The 15,646-nt window shown below is 36.4% G+C and overlaps 1 protein-coding gene across 2 annotated transcripts; it reads right to left on the reverse strand.

Annotated features, from left to right (window-relative positions):
• Positions 1-603: 603 nt before the first annotated feature.
• On the reverse strand, positions 604-15,598 carry maza (MYC-associated zinc finger protein a (purine-binding transcription factor)). Of its 2 annotated transcripts, none has more exons than XM_073842129.1 (8): positions 14,603-15,598; positions 14,300-14,435; positions 10,588-10,961; positions 8,153-8,508; positions 7,573-7,636; positions 5,402-5,573; positions 4,610-5,030; positions 604-1,555 (listed from the first exon to the last, which is right to left on the reverse strand). In XM_073842129.1, exons 1-7 carry the CDS (start codon positions 14,636-14,638, stop codon positions 4,705-4,707), a joined length of 1,464 nt encoding a protein of 487 aa, XP_073698230.1. In that variant the 5' UTR covers positions 14,639-15,598; the 3' UTR covers positions 604-1,555; positions 4,610-4,704. The 2 variants fall into 2 exon arrangements, with proteins under 2 accessions (XP_073698230.1, XP_073698222.1); XM_073842121.1 differs by having other exon boundaries at positions 14,300-14,450.
• Positions 15,599-15,646: the final 48 nt, after the last annotated feature.

The following is a 15,646-nucleotide window of genomic DNA, read 5'->3' on the forward strand; positions in this document are numbered from 1 at the left end:
CGAATGATTTTTGGCATAAAAGAAAAATCGATAATTTTGACCCATACAGTGTATTTTTGGCTTTTGCTACAAATGGTACAAACGCTACTTAAGACTGATTTTGCGGTCCAGGGTCACATATTTTTTTAGATTTGGCAATACATTGTAAAAATATTTGCCACGGCAATAAAACACCTTTAAACTAAAAAAAAATTATAGCTATGTATCAACAATATTATCCCTGTAAATGCAAATGAGCTCTGCTCGCCCCACCCCTCTCTGATGGATTATGAGCCGTAATGTTTACTTCAGCCGCATTTAGCAGCGAAACTTGCCAATAAGCACATTATTAAGAAAAGCCGTTTGCAAAGATGCATAAAAAACCCTTCACACATTGCTGGAACAAATTTACCGGTATTTTTGAAAAGGTCCTATTCACACATGATGTCTTAACAGTAATTTACCTGTAATTTTCCATTAAAGGCCATATGTGTGAAAGGGGCTTGTGTCTCTTTCTCTTCCTTTCTTTCAAAATATTTACTTTTCAATTAATTTCTAACAGTATAGCAGCTGTGTTTATCAAATGCAGCAAATGATATCTCAACAAAGCAAGCAAGACTGCAATTAGTTAAATTCAGTATAATTAGGTGCATGTTCATTATACAGAGATTATTTAGGATAAGAGCACGGCGACACCAACACATATTGGCGGTAAACAAGCATCAACACAAACAGAACTGGAAACATAGGTTACAGATCTTATGCAACATAATCAACATTATTACATCTGTTTAACATCTTTAGTTAAAAAAAAAAAGATTTAGATCAATGAGAAAAATATCAAAGGAGGCATTGAACAATAGATGCTTTTTTAGTACTCACGTATACTACGTACATTACAAATATAAATATTTAGTCCTTGTGACCATGTTTAAACCCTTTTACAATCCTTCGCAGGGATTAATGATAGGAAATGGCACTGTATTTGATCCCCTCGAATGTTCAAGTTCTGTGGAGGTGTCATTTATGCCAAGATCTTTTATGATGGATGGATCTCTTACAACAGAGTAAATTCATTTATAAAACGTATCTCTTCTGGACCTCGAGCCACTATTATATAAGGAAAGGTTGGGAGGCATAATGTGTCAATTCCTCTCAGTGTTCTACATTCCACTGGACTTTTTTTTATAATGAACTGGGACAGAATTTAATAACAGCCTACATTTAAAACCGGTGATCTCTCCAATGGGACTTTGCGAGAAAATGTAGTAACACCCTAACCAGTCATCCATCAGATCTTCCTAGGCTCTTCTTCTAAACACGTTCAGTCTGTATCCATCAGACCAGATCAAAGCGTACGAGGGAATAGCAATCCAGTGAGACTTGCTGCTCTGGCTGCGCATAAAAGTGAGTGTGAAGCAGGGTGGCGTTTCTGGAGTTCAATCAAAAGTCACATTTATTTTGAGGAGAGTCGTTCAGTTCTTGCTCAGTGCCAGCGAGATTTGAGATGGATGAGAAGGGTGGGGTAACGGCTAGGTTTCCATGGCAGTCTTTGTGTTGGCATTTCCACGGCAGCCTGGAGTGAGAAAACAATTGGTTTGGTTTGATTGGTAATGTTGTTTTGCATACACACACATTAATAAACAAATTGCATCTAAAAGATGGACAACGCCATTATCAAAACATATTATTATCTAACAATAGGACTGAGTAATGTTGGTAAAATTACCAGTATAGCTACAAAAAATACATATACATAAATATAAAAGTTATAATATCTGAACATATATTTATTTGTTCTGCAGTGGCTTAACATGTGTTTTTTTTTCTATTTGTTTACAAGATGTGTTTTTATAGATTTATAATTGACCCTTCTTCGCAGGTAGTTTGATTGACAGGCGATCTGACAAATCATAACGCAGAATCTGCCATTTTTGTCCGCTAAACAAACCAGACAGGAGAGTAGATTAACGTTGGTGGACATAAACTTGAGAAATGCTGTATTGATGTCTTTCTGCAGTTGAAATAATATACCTTCTGATGTTCATTCATGTTTATTTTGTGCTATAAGTAGTAGAGATGAAGAGATGATCGATTCATGTGTCGCTTGAACTGAGATGTCACAACATTAAAGAGCCACAAAACAGTATTTATTGTTTGAATTTCTTTAAACTAATTTGACATGACATGACAGATCACTGTATTGCCTTATAAGAACAATTGACATGTGAACTGATCATCTTTTCTTATTTACTTTAAGCACGAAATAAACACTAATTAACATCAGAACATATTTTATTTCAACCACGAAATCTTTCAAGTTTAAGTCCACCGAAATGAATCTACTCTCCTGTCTGATTTGTTTGTCAGACAAAATGGCGGATTCAGCATTATGATTTGTCAGATCGCCTGTCAATCGCCTGTTTGCGACAGGTCAATTGTGAACACCAAGTAAAATAAGTAAAAAAAAAAAAAAAAAAAAGCATGTTTTTACAGTTTCTCAATGAAAGATAAGAAAAATGTTTAAATATTTTAAATATATATTTAATTTTCATTGAAATGCACAAGTAAAACAATACACAGATTGAGCAGTAATATTTACCTATAACACATATATCAATATAATTTTTCTTTTATTACTATTTAAAACTTTGGGGCCAGGAAGTAGTTTTTTTTTTTTTTTTCCTGAAAGAAATTAATATTTTAGCAAGGATGCATTAAAGGAACACTCCACCTTCTTGGAAATAGGCTCATTCTCCAACTCCCCCCGAGTTAATAAGTTGATTTTTACCGTTTTGAAATCCATTCAGCCGTTCTCCTGTTCTGGCGATATCACTTTTAGCATAGCTTAGCATAGATCATTGAATCCTATGAGACAAATAGCATCACGTTCAAAAATGACCAACGAGTTTCCATATTTGTCCTATTTAAAACTTGACTCTTCTGTAGTTATATTGTGTACTAATACCAGCGGAAAATGTAAAGATGCGATTTTCTAGGCCGATAAGATTAGGAACTACACTCCCATTCCGGCGTAATAGTCAAGGAAGTTTGCTGCCGTAATATGGACGCAGCAGGCGCAATAATATCACGCAGTGCCTGAAATTAGTCCCCAGTTAGGTTAGCATTTGCACATGTGCTGCGTGATATTACTGCGCCTGTTTCGGCCATGTTACGGCAGCAAACTTCCTTGACTATCACGCCGGAATGGAAGTGTAGTTCCTAATCTTATCTGCCTAGAAACTCGCAGCTTTAGAAAATGTAAAGCTGCGATTTTCTAGGCCGATAAGATTAGTACACGATAAGATTAGTACACGCTGGTATTAATACACGATATAACTGCAGAAGACTCAAGTTTTAAATAGGACAAATACTGAAACTGGTTGGTCATTTTTGAACACGATGCTATTGGTCTAATAGGATTCAATGATCTATGCTAAGCTATGCTAAAAGTGATATCGCCAGAACAGGAGAACGGCTGAATGGATTTCAAAACGGTAAAAATCAACTTATTAACTCGGGGGGGGGGTTGGAGAATGAGCCTATTTCCAAAAAAAGTGGAGTGTTCCTTTAAGATGCATCAAAAGTGACAGTAAAGGCATTTATAATGTTAAATTAACAATGTGGACTCCACAAAAAGATACAACACAACTGTTTTCAACATAACTATCACAAGAATAAATAACATTTTCATTTAATTTCATTCAAATTACATTTCATAATATTAGTGTTTTTACTGCATTTTCAATCAAATAAATGCATCCTTGGGAAACATAAACCACTTCTTTTAAAAATCTTACAAACTCCAATTTGGCCACACAGGGATTTTCATGAAATTTTTTGAATAATAATACAATTGAACCACTGAATAAATTAATTGATTAATTTAATTAGGCCAGTTGATGGTCAAATTAAAATGGCATTAACATCTCTGTGGCACTGAGTTCTACAGCAGGAAAATCATCTTGAAGTGATAGTTTGACCAAAATAAAAATTCTGTCATTAATTACTCACCCTCATCCTGTTCCAAAGCCATAAGACCTTCATTCATCTTCAGAACACAAATGAAAATATTTTTGACGAAATCCGAGAGCTTTCTGACCCTGCATAGACAGTAATGCAACTGAAATGTTCCCAGGGCCAGAAACAGTTAGGACATCGATAAAATAGTTCATGTGACGTTAATGTTATGAAGCTATGAGAATACTTTTTGTGCACAAAGAAAAAAAAATACTTTATTCAACAATTCCGCCATTATCTCGATAACATTAGAGGATGGTAATGCAGGGGAAAAGAATTGTTGAATAAAGTCATTATTTTTGTTTTCCTTGCGCACAAAAAGTATTCTCAAAGCTTTGTAAAATTACATTTGAACCACTGAAGTCACATGGACTATTTCAACAATGTCCTTACTACCTTTCTAGGCCTTGACCGAGTCAGTTGCTGTGCAGTTGTTGTCTATGCAGAGTCAGAAAGCTTTCGGATTTCATCACAAATATTTAAATTTAAACAAAGGTTTATGGCTTTAGAACAACATAAAGTGAATAATTACTGACAGAATTGTCATCTTTGGGTGAACTATCCCTAAATATGTTGTGAATATCTAATATTGTCCTACTTCTTTGCTCACCTGTCCAGGTTGGGCCCATCCTCTTAAATTTTTCTCCCCTCCCACCCATTAATCCCCACTTCTTCCCTCCCTCCCTCCTGGTAGTATTCTGTTGGCTAGCTGTGGCTCTGAGGAGCAATGCTGGAGCAGTCAGTCACCAGCAGCCCAACGGTGACTGGAGGGCTGGAAACATTAGTGGCTATGCCCACTGTCGCCACTGAACTACTGCTGCTGCTGATTGGGCAAGGAACGTTGGGGTCCGTCTGGTTGGCGTGCGTGGCCATGTGACCCTGCAGCTGCGTGGGTGTCTTACAGTGTACCCCGCACAGCTGGCATAACAGCACCCCGCCTGGGCCTGAGCCACGGCCGACCCCACTCTCCTTCCACTCTTGCCCATGGTGCTTCTGAGCGTGGACGCGCAGGTACGTCAGTGTGGTGAAACCTATGAGGAAAAGAATGATTTTAATGAATAACGTCATTGTTGCACGGTATGTTTTTTTATTCATTTGAGCATTTGTGGTTAAAAACTATATATTTTTTTTTTCTGGGATCGTTTAGAGCTCTTAGAAGCTGCATTGAAGCTGCAATTTAGACCTTCAACCCATCGATCCACTGAAGTCCACTATACGCAGAAAAATCCTGGAATGCTTTCCTGAAAAACCTTAATTTCTTTTCAACTGATGAAAGAAAGAACATCTTGGATGACATGGAGGTGAGTAAATTATCAGGAATTTTTATTCTGGATGTGAACTAACCCTTTAAAGAAATAGCTATGCTTTTCTAAGCACAAATAAAATAATCAATGATACTCACTGCGGTTGCAGAGGTGACAGACGTGATGCTGTGATTGGTTATGGACCCTCATGTGATCTGTGATGTAAGCAGGGGAGAGAAGTTTGCCACAGATGTGGCAAGGAACCTTGTCCTCGTGTCTGATCATATGAGCTCGTAACCGGTCTTTAGTAGCGAATGCGGATTCGCATGTCTGCACAAACAAACAACACGGTTCATCAAACACTTCATTCTTCATTCTTTTTGGTATTTCAGCTCTACCCCGATCCGCCTTCATCATGACTCATTCTCGTCTCACACACTGCCAGACACATATGGCTGCAGCCCACATACACGTACATCATCTCACATATGATCAGAAAAGCACATGCAAGAGCATGTTATTCACTGTAATAAAGGTTTGATAAAGAATATTTAGGAATATATTCTAGGTACTGAATGTAATATTACACAGTTGATTATTATAAAAAATACATGAGTCCGTAAAGACAAAGGCAAACACATAGACTATCGTTCAAAGCTTTGGGGTTGGTAATATTTTTGAATGTTTTTAGTCTCTTCTGCTCAGCAAGGCTGCATTTATTTGATCAGATATACAGTAAAAAGAGAAATATTGTGAAATATTATTACAATTTAAAAGAACTGTTTTCTATTTTATGTTTTTTGAAATACAATTTATTCCTGTGATGGCAAAGCTGAATTTTCAGCATCATTACTTCAGTCTTCAGTGTCACACGATCCTTCGGAAATCATTCTGATATGCAGATTTTGATCTATGTTGAAAAGAGTTTTGCTTTTTTAATAATTTTGTGGAAACCCTGATTCATGTTTTTAGATACTTTGATTAATCAAAAAAATATTTTATCCTTGCTGAATAAAAAATTAATTAATAAAAAAAACCTTACTGACCTAGAAAGACTGCAATTTTTTGCACATATACACTACCAGTCAAAAGTTTTTGAACAGTAAGATTTTTATGTTTTCTGAAGAAGTCTCTTCTGCTCAGCAAGCTTGCATTTATTTGATCCGAAGCACAGCAAAAACAGTAAAATTATGAAATATTTTTATTTTTACTATTTAAAATAACTGTTTTTTTATTTGGCTATATTTTAAAATTTGATTTATTCCTGTGATTTCAAAGCTGAATTTTTAGCATCATTACTCCAGTCACATGATCCTTCAGAAATCATTCTAATATTCTCATTTGCTGCTCAAAAAACTTTTGATTACTATTATGTTAAAAACAGCCGAGTAGAATTTTTTTCAGGATTCTTTGATGAATAGAAAGTTCACAAGAACAGCATTTATAAATGTCTTCATTATCAATGTCTTTATTTTATCAAATGTCTTTATTTTGATCAATTTTAAGCATCCTTTCTAAGTAAAAGTATTAATTTATATAATTTATTTTCCAAAAAAACTGACTTCAAGCTTTTGAATGGTATATAGTGTATAATGATACAAAAGCTTTTTATTTCAGTTAAATGCTAATCTTTGGATATTTCTATTCATCAAAGAATTCTGAGAAAAAAATTACTCAACCGTTTTAAATATTGATAATAATAATAATAATAATAATAATAATAAATGCTTCTTGAGCAACAAACCAGCATATTAGAAATATTTCTGAAGACTGGAGTAATGATGCTGAAAATTCAGCTTTGATCACAGAAATAAATTACATTTTAAAATATATTCAAACAAAAAGCAGTTATTTTAAATAGTAAAAAATATTTCACAATATTACTGTTATTGCTGCATTTTGGATCCAATAAATGCAGGCTTGGTGACTAGAAGAGACTTCTTTAAAAAACATTAAAAATCTTACTGTTCAAAAACTTTTGACTGCTAGTGTATAATTTGCTAAAGTAATAATCAAGGAAGTCTAATAAAAATGGCCTGACAGTAAAATAATCTTACAAGTTGGATTTGTTCTGGTTATTAAAGCATTTACATGCATTTTTTCAACAAAAATGTTTTAAATTTGAGCTTATTAAAGTCTAAATGATCTTAATGAATGCTTAGCCTTTGTTTTTACATTCTGATGTACGAGGTCAAATTATTTCCGATCACAATCAATGACGCATCAAATCACACAGACCATACAGAAAAAAAAAAAACATTAGTGTAAACAACAGTAAGAGAAAGAAAAATAGGGAGAGGAGACAGAGAGACCAGAACAGTATGATTACCGGACATTTGAAGGGTCTTTCTGTGGAGTGCACCTGTCGCACATGACTGTTCAGATGGTCAGGCCTGGAGGAGACAGAGAGAGGGCTCAACCAACGGAAACAATACGTACAAAATCACAATAATTAGCAGGGACCCTTGTGCATGTGTGTGCTTGCTGCACACCATCTCCATGTGAACTAAAGGTGGATCAACAGAGATCTTACCTCAGGGCTTCATGAGCCCAAAAATATTTTTACTACTAGCTTGACTAGAGTGCATATGAATGTGAATGTTTCTAAATATATGGCTTAGATAGATAAATACAGACAGAAGGTCACTTATTTCTCATCCAACCCATTTTCACTCTCAAATTAGTAATTAGGGCATCTCTCTATAGCTTTCAGTAAAATGACAACATTCAGTTCTCCACCACTGTGAGAACTACAGTAAAAAGCACATTGTTGAAACCTGCTGTGAATTGGCCTGATAAACAGTTTGTTCTTGTGTTCACAGAAATCATTAAAAATGTATAATCTCAATACACTCGTGGTTAAAGTGTGTTTATGCAACTAGTTTTTTGGTGTGTGGTTTATTTCTTACCGTGAGAAGCCCTTTGCACAGTGCGGACACACATATGGTTTCTCCACTCCTCCCTGGTGCGACCGAACATGATAACTCATCCGATCCTTTCTCTTAAAGCGCTGTTGGCAGATTGGACAGGAGTACGGCTTCTCATCCGAATGAGACAGCCGATGCCGGTTAAGATGGTACACATCCCTGAACGCCTTCCCACATGCCTCACAAGCATGGTTCTTCCTGACCGGATTGGGGTTAGGGTTGGGGTTGGGGTTAGGGTTGGGAGTTGGATTGATGGGTAAGGGGTTTGTTATTGGGATAGATATTTGGATCGGGGTGGGATTATTTAGGGCATCGTTGATGTTGGTATTTGGTGCAGCCTGAAAAACAATACATAAGAGTTTCAGTTTTTTTGACTATGTGTGGTTAGAGCCACAAACATAAATGTTTCTGCATCTTCAGGGTAAAACATATGCAATGTTTGCTGACCTACTAACCAACTGACTGTAAGTGTTCAGCAAATGAAGAGAGAGCAGGTATGAGACCATGTTACACAACTGTTAGCCTGGTTTTTAGAGTCTTGGGAATTGGGCGATTTGAAACTGACTCCAACTATTTTAGTTCATTATGGGACAGTGGGTATAGTGAGAAAAAATTTTTGATTCCCTGCTGATTTTGTATGTTTACCCACTGACAAAGAAATAATAAGTCTATAATTTTGATGGTAGGTTTATTTGAACAGTGAGAGACAGAATAACAACAAAACATCCAGAAAACGCATTTCAAAAAAAGTTATCAATTGATTTGCATTTTAATGACTGAAATAAATATTTGACCCCTTCACAAAACATAACTTAGTACTTTAGGAGAGTTTTTGTCCCACTTCTCTTTGCAAGTCCTCTCCAAGTCATTAAGGTTTCAAGACTGACGTTTGGTGACTTGAACCTTCAGCTCCCTCCACAGATTTTCTAGGACCTTCATGTGCTTCTTCTTGAGCCACTCCTTTGTTGCCTTGGCCGTGTGTTTTGGGTCACTGTCATGCTGGAATACCCATCCATGACCCATTTTCAATGGCCTGGCTGGCTTTAATGCCCTGGCCCTGTCCATCGCCCCTTTGATGCAGGGAACAATGTTTCCACCTCCATGTTTGAAGGTGGGGATGGTGTTCTGGGGATCATAGTGAGCATTCCTCCTCCTCCAAACACGGCGAGTTGAGTTGAAGCCAAAGAGCTCGATTTTGATCTCATCTGACCTCAACACTTTCACCCAGTTCTCCTCTGAATCATTCAGATGTTGATTGGCAAATATTAGACGGGCCTGTACATGTGCTTTTTTGAGCAGGGGGACCTTGTGGGCACTGCAGGATTTATTTTGTTTTCTTGGTGACTATGGTCCCAGCTGCCTAGAAATCATTGACAAGATCCTCCTGTGTAGTTCTGGGCTGATTCCTCACCGTTTTCATGATCATTGAAACTCCACAAGGTGAGATCTTGCATGGAGCCCCAGACTGAGGGAGATTGACAGTTATTTTGTGTTTCTTTCATTTGTGAATGATTGCTAACTGTTGTCCCCTTCTCACCAAGCTGCTTGGCGATGGTCTTGTAGCCCATTCCAGCCTCGTGTAGGTCTACAATCTTGTCCCTGGCATCCTTGGACGGCTCTTTGGTCTTGGCCATGATGGATAGTTTGGAATCTGATTGATTGCTTCTGTGGACAGATGTCTTTTATACAGGTAACAAGCTGAGATTAGGAGCACTCCCTTTAAGAGGGTGCTCCTAATTTGAACTCCTTAACTGTACAAATGACACCTGTGAGCCAGAAATCTTGCTGATTGATAGGGGATCAAATATTTATTCACTCATTAAAATGCAAATCAATTTATAACTTTTTTTAATGCATTTTTTCTGGATTTTTTGTTGTTATTCTGTCTCTCACTGTTCAAATAAAGCTGACATTAAAACTATAGACTGATAATTTCTTTGTCAGTGGGCAAATGTACAAAATCAGCAGAGAATCAAATCATTTTTTTCTCACTGTAATCATGAAATGATGGTATATGGTATCCAATTACTGTTTAAAATAATTGAGAATCTTACATATCATGTTGCAAGAACTGTACACATATTTTTACTATTTAAAATAACTGTATTTGTATATATTTTAAAATGTAATTAATTCTTCATAAATATTTCAAAATTTTTAAATAAATGCAGGCTTGGTGAAGAGACTTTTTTAACAAACATAAAAAAAAATCCTAATGTTCAAAATCTTTTGATTGGTAGTGTGTTTAATTTAAAGCCCTATTTTGAACTATTTATTCAAACATGCTTCAAAACTAGTTAAAAATGACGTAAAGAGAGTATGAGATATAAGACATGAGTAAAAAAGTCAAAGCAAGAACAAAGGGAAGAGCAGCAAAGGTATGCAAAGTATTAACCGAAGACACAAACCAACCCGACCTGAACCATTGTCCCAGTAACCACCACTGCAGTAGGGAGGGGCTGGTTCACTGTCATGGCAACCGTTGCCGGGGTGATAGAGACAGCCACCGTCTCTACCTGCTGATTGCTGAGTGGGGAAGGCTGGGCCATAGGGTCGACCGCTGTGGGTAAGGAGGCAGGTATAGACAGCTGGAGGAGAGAAAGAGGGATGGTCTGCCTCTCCACTCGTGCTCCAGCCTTGCCTCCGTCTAGTTTCTCTCTAGCGGCTCTGTCCTTCATCTTCACCCCGGTGTGGACCGACTGGTGGCGCCGCAGGTTATAACTGTTCTTAAACTGCTTATTACATATGGAGCAGATGTGTGCAGGTCGGGCTGGTCGAGTGACTGGCTTCACTGGGAAAAAGAAAGAGAGAGAGAGATGGTTAAAGGACACTATAAGCATTCATACACGTGTGTTGTCTATTTGTCGCAAACAAACACCTAGGCTAGGATTATGACTGAACTCAAACACATATGTGACCCTGGACCACAAAACCAGTCTTAAGTCGCTGGGGTATATTTGTAGCAATAGCCAAAAAATACATTGTATGGGTCAAAATTATTGATTTTTTTTTATGCCAAAAATCATTAGGAAATTAAGTAAAGATCATGTTCCATGATGATTTTTTGTAAAATTCCTACTGTAAACATATCAAAATGTAATTTTTGATTAGTAATATGCATTGTTAAGAACTTAATTTGGACAACTTAAAAGGTGATTTTCTCAGTATTTTGATTTTTTTGCACCCTCAGATTCCTGATTTTCAAATAGATGTATCTCAGCCAAATATTGTCCTATCCTTACAAATCATATATCAATAGAAAGCTTATTTATTGAGCTATTAATTTGTACAATTCAATCTTATGACTGGTTTTGTGGTCCAGGGTCACATATATACTCAAATCCTTCTGGAAGGTTTCTACTTAAAAGGATAGTTTATGCAAAAATGAAAATTACTCCATTTTTACTGAAGTAAGAAGTACAAAATAAAAGTAGTACAAAAGTCCAAACTGAGGAAAAAATGTCTGAGAAAATTTTAGATATAAACCATCCATCAATCATAAAAAGATATAAAGTATAGCAGTATAAAGTATATGTATATATATATATATATATATATATATATATATATATATATATATATATATATATATATATATATAATTCAAAATAATAATAGGTACTGTAACACTCCTGTAACAGTATAGCAGTTAAAAGAAGCTATAGCTTATGGTTTATAAAGTTTTAAATATGGATAGTTTTCATCGACAAATGCATCGCTTCTCTTCAGAAGGCCTTTATTGACCTCCTGGAGCCATGTGAAGCACTTTTTATGATTGATGGATGCACTTTATTGGGCTACGAAATCTCAACAGCCATTCACTGCCATTATAAAGCTTGGAAGAGCAAAGACATTTTTAATATAACTCTGATTGTGTCAGAAAGAAGATGTCCCTTTAAGAACTTTAAGAAAGCAGTAATTACGATGTGATGTGAAATCACATGGGCAATTTCATGTTTCTTTCTCTTTTTTCCACTTATTGACAGGAACAGGAAACTTTTTAGCACAAATGCATCACAATAATGTGCCAAACTTTCACATTAGCTCTGAAACTGATGCTTTCTCTGTGTACTTTCATACAATCATTCTCTTGCCATTAAAGAACTTTCTAGCATGTGTTATTGCTATTCTTCATTAGGACTACATGAAATGCATTACAAATGGCCCAATTTGCATTGGGTTTTTTTTTACCCTAGGGATTTGAAAAAGATTCTTCAGTGCAGACTTCTAAGCAGCTCCAACATCAATCACATCATCAAAATCTTTGATTGGAAGTACAAAGGTTTTGAAAAGTTGAAGAAAAACGAAGGGGGTACTAGACTGTCTGTGATGAACTACTCAATGAACTACACATCCCATGCCGCACGTCATTATTAATTAATAGGAAAAGAGTCAAATATATAAATATTTAGTAGCTTGAGAGTGCAGCAGGAGTGTTACAGTACTTATTATTACAATATTTATATTTTGAATTATAAATATATATATATAATTTTTTTCTGTTTTGTTACATTGCAGCCTTATGTTAAAGTGCTTTAAATTACTTTTTTTCCACATCAATCTACAGTCCATACACTATTATGACAAAGCAAAAACTGAATTGTCACAACATATATATATATATATATATATATATTAAAAACAAATAAACTAAAAATATGTACATTGCATAAGTATTCATACCCTTAAATTAGTACAGCTAAAGCACCTTTACAGCCTAAATATATATATTTAGGCTGTTTAGGCTGTAAAGGTGCTTTAGCTGTACTGATTTAAGGGTATGAAATTGCAAAGCTAAATTTTCATCATTACTTCAGTCTTCAGTGTCACATAATCCTTCAGAAATAATTCCAAAATGTTGACTTGCTGTTGTTATTATTATTACCAATATTTAAAACAGTCATTTTTTTCAGGATTCTTGGATGACTAGAAATATCTAAATATCAGCATTTATCTAAAATAAAAAGCTTTTGTAACATCATGCACGACTACACCATTCAAAAGCTTGGGAGTCAGAATAATTCATTTATTTATTTATTTTGGAAAGAGAAAAATAGAAATTAATACTTTTATTTAGCAAGGATGCTTTAAATTGATCAAAAGTGATGACAAAGGCATTTATAATGTTACAAAATATTTCTATTTCAGATAAATGCTGTTCTTCTGACCTGTCTATTTATCAAAGAAACCTGAACAAATTCTACTCAGCTATTTTCACTATAATCATAATAAATGTTTTTGAGCAGCAAATCAGAATATTAGAATGATTTCTGATGGATCATGTGACTGGAGTAATGATGCTAAAAATTCAGCCTTGAAATCACAGGAGTAAATTAAACTTTAAAATTTATTCAAATAGAAAACAGCTATTTTAAATAGTTAAAATATTTCGAAATTGTACTGTTTTGCTGTACTTTCGATCAAATAAATGCAGGCTTGGTGAGAAATGTTATTATATTATTTATATTTTTTATTTAATTGTTTTAACTTAAACTTATTTGAGTTAGTTGCCAAAGCAGCTTTTCTAATGGGCATTTGAGTTTTTTGTGTTTATTTTACGACTTCAATCTTATTATAATTTATAATTTACTTTATCGCTTCATTTATTTATTTATAATTGATTTACTTTAATTTACAATATAGCTTTATTGTAATAATCGGTTTTTAATCATTTTAGTTAACAATAACTACACTGGTTCATTAACCCGGTTTCTGTTTCCATGGTAACAGCAACTTCTCTGAATGGTGAATCTCTCTTCGGCTATCGTGGGTAGTGTTGTTTTCTCTGACAAGGACATGATCTTTAAAGATCCATTAGTCTATAGAGACAATTAATTACATTTTTACTTCTGAAACCCTGCAGACACTCTACATTTCAACATTGTGGTTCCATCCACATGCTTATCTTGTAAATTGAGGTTTCCAACAACAAAAAAACAGAAGAGAGAAAACATGCAGGCACCCTTAATGATATTCCAACCTTATGCAAATAACTCCCTCATTAACATCTTCCCTCATTTACATCACTCTCAGCCACCAGAGCCACAACCACAAACAGCCTAACCTCAGTTCTCTCTCCAGTCCCCAGTGAACTCCCTCTCCCACCCTCTTGTTTTGCCCCTCCCTCACCCGGTACGGGCTCCTCGCTCAGCGCCGCGGTGTCCACCGTGGATGGGGGCGGGGGTATGTGCTCAGGGGGCGGTTCCTGAGCGGCATCCGTGAGCTCCGGGAGAAGATCTGATTGGAGGGTCGCATCGGTTTGGGACTGTGAAGGCGGAGTCTACCGTAAGAAGGGGCAAAATCACAGATTTTAAACATTCTTTTGCCTTTACTTGTGAATGAAAGCACACCGGTGCCATTAGCGGTTACGTTCAAATTAAATACCACAGCAGCTAACGTTACCAGCATTAGCACACATAAGCATTTTCTTACCTGAAAGAGGAAATTGCTCCAAGCCGCATCCATCATGACGTGTAGGACAGTAACGGTACAGACGCCGATTGAAAATAAACTAGTTTTGTTTTAGACCTCCTTTATAAAATGTATATATTCAAATGTAAAGCTACCAACATGTTAGTGAAATGTAAAAAGTGAAAGAATGGATATTACACTGACACTGATAAGTATATATTTACCTTATTTCTAAATAGTAAATAAAACAAGAAATAGCAGCTGTCAGTCACGGTATGTTATTAACGCCGCATTGTCACATAACAGTGGCCTATCATGCTTAAAAATGAAATAAAAAATATATTTCTGCATGTAGTGTTTTCTCATTAATTAGACCGCTGTGTAATAATTCATGCAAGAATAACAGAATTAAAATGGCAGTTTAATGTTTCATTTGCTCCCAGCGGCCGCATGGCGTGGTTAAAAAATAAAGCCAGCAAATTTTATTATAAGATTCTCCATCCAGGCCGCGAGCGGCATCTGAGCGAGCCTCGGCGTTGCGTTAAACCTCATTCGCGTCTGGCGAGCGCTTCACCGGTCGTCGTCCATGGCTCCGCCTCGGCGTTTCAATCGAGAGGATGACATTTTTTTCCTTTTTTTCCTGCAATACTCTCACCCTCCCACCCTCGCTCTTTCTTCCTTTTCTTTTTTTATCCCGTCTTCTCTGCCCCGCTATCTCTCCCCCACCGCCGTGTCCCCCTTGTTTTAAAGGGATAGTATATTTTGAGTGAACACCCCCTCTGTGTCTTCGTCCCCTCCTCCACGCGATGTTCTCCAGCGCGGTGTCGTCCTCCCGCGCCCCTCCGGCGCTCGAGTTCGGCCGACGCAAATTACAGCATAAACATCGAGATCAGTTAAAAGAAACCATCCGCGCGTCCTTCTCCCAAAACTAGCCCTACAACACAAAGATTCTCGGCGGTAGACAACTGGATGTTCGTATGGGGGAAAAAATGTCGCAGGTCCTTAAAGGTAAAGACGCACGCAGACGCAGCTGCGGTAAATAATAAGCGGCTCCAGATCACTGCC

The sequence above is a fragment of the Garra rufa genome, chromosome 1 (genome assembly GCF_049309525.1).
Source record: "Garra rufa chromosome 1, GarRuf1.0, whole genome shotgun sequence".
NCBI lineage: Eukaryota > Metazoa > Chordata > Actinopteri > Cypriniformes > Cyprinidae > Garra > Garra rufa.

Excerpts from the sequence above, each read along its gene's own strand:
- maza (XM_073842121.1), bottom strand. The coding sequence starts at position 14,638 with ATGATGGATGCGGCTTGGAGCAATTTCCTCTTTCAG. Across the intron at positions 7,637-8,152 it reads TGTGCAAAGGGCTTCTCACG|GCCTGACCATCTGAACAGTC; the intron begins GTAAGAAATAAA and ends TGTCTCCTCCAG. Across the intron at positions 5,574-7,572 it reads AAAGACCCTTCAAATGTCCG|ACATGCGAATCCGCATTCGC; the intron begins GTAATCATACTG and ends TTGTTTGTGCAG.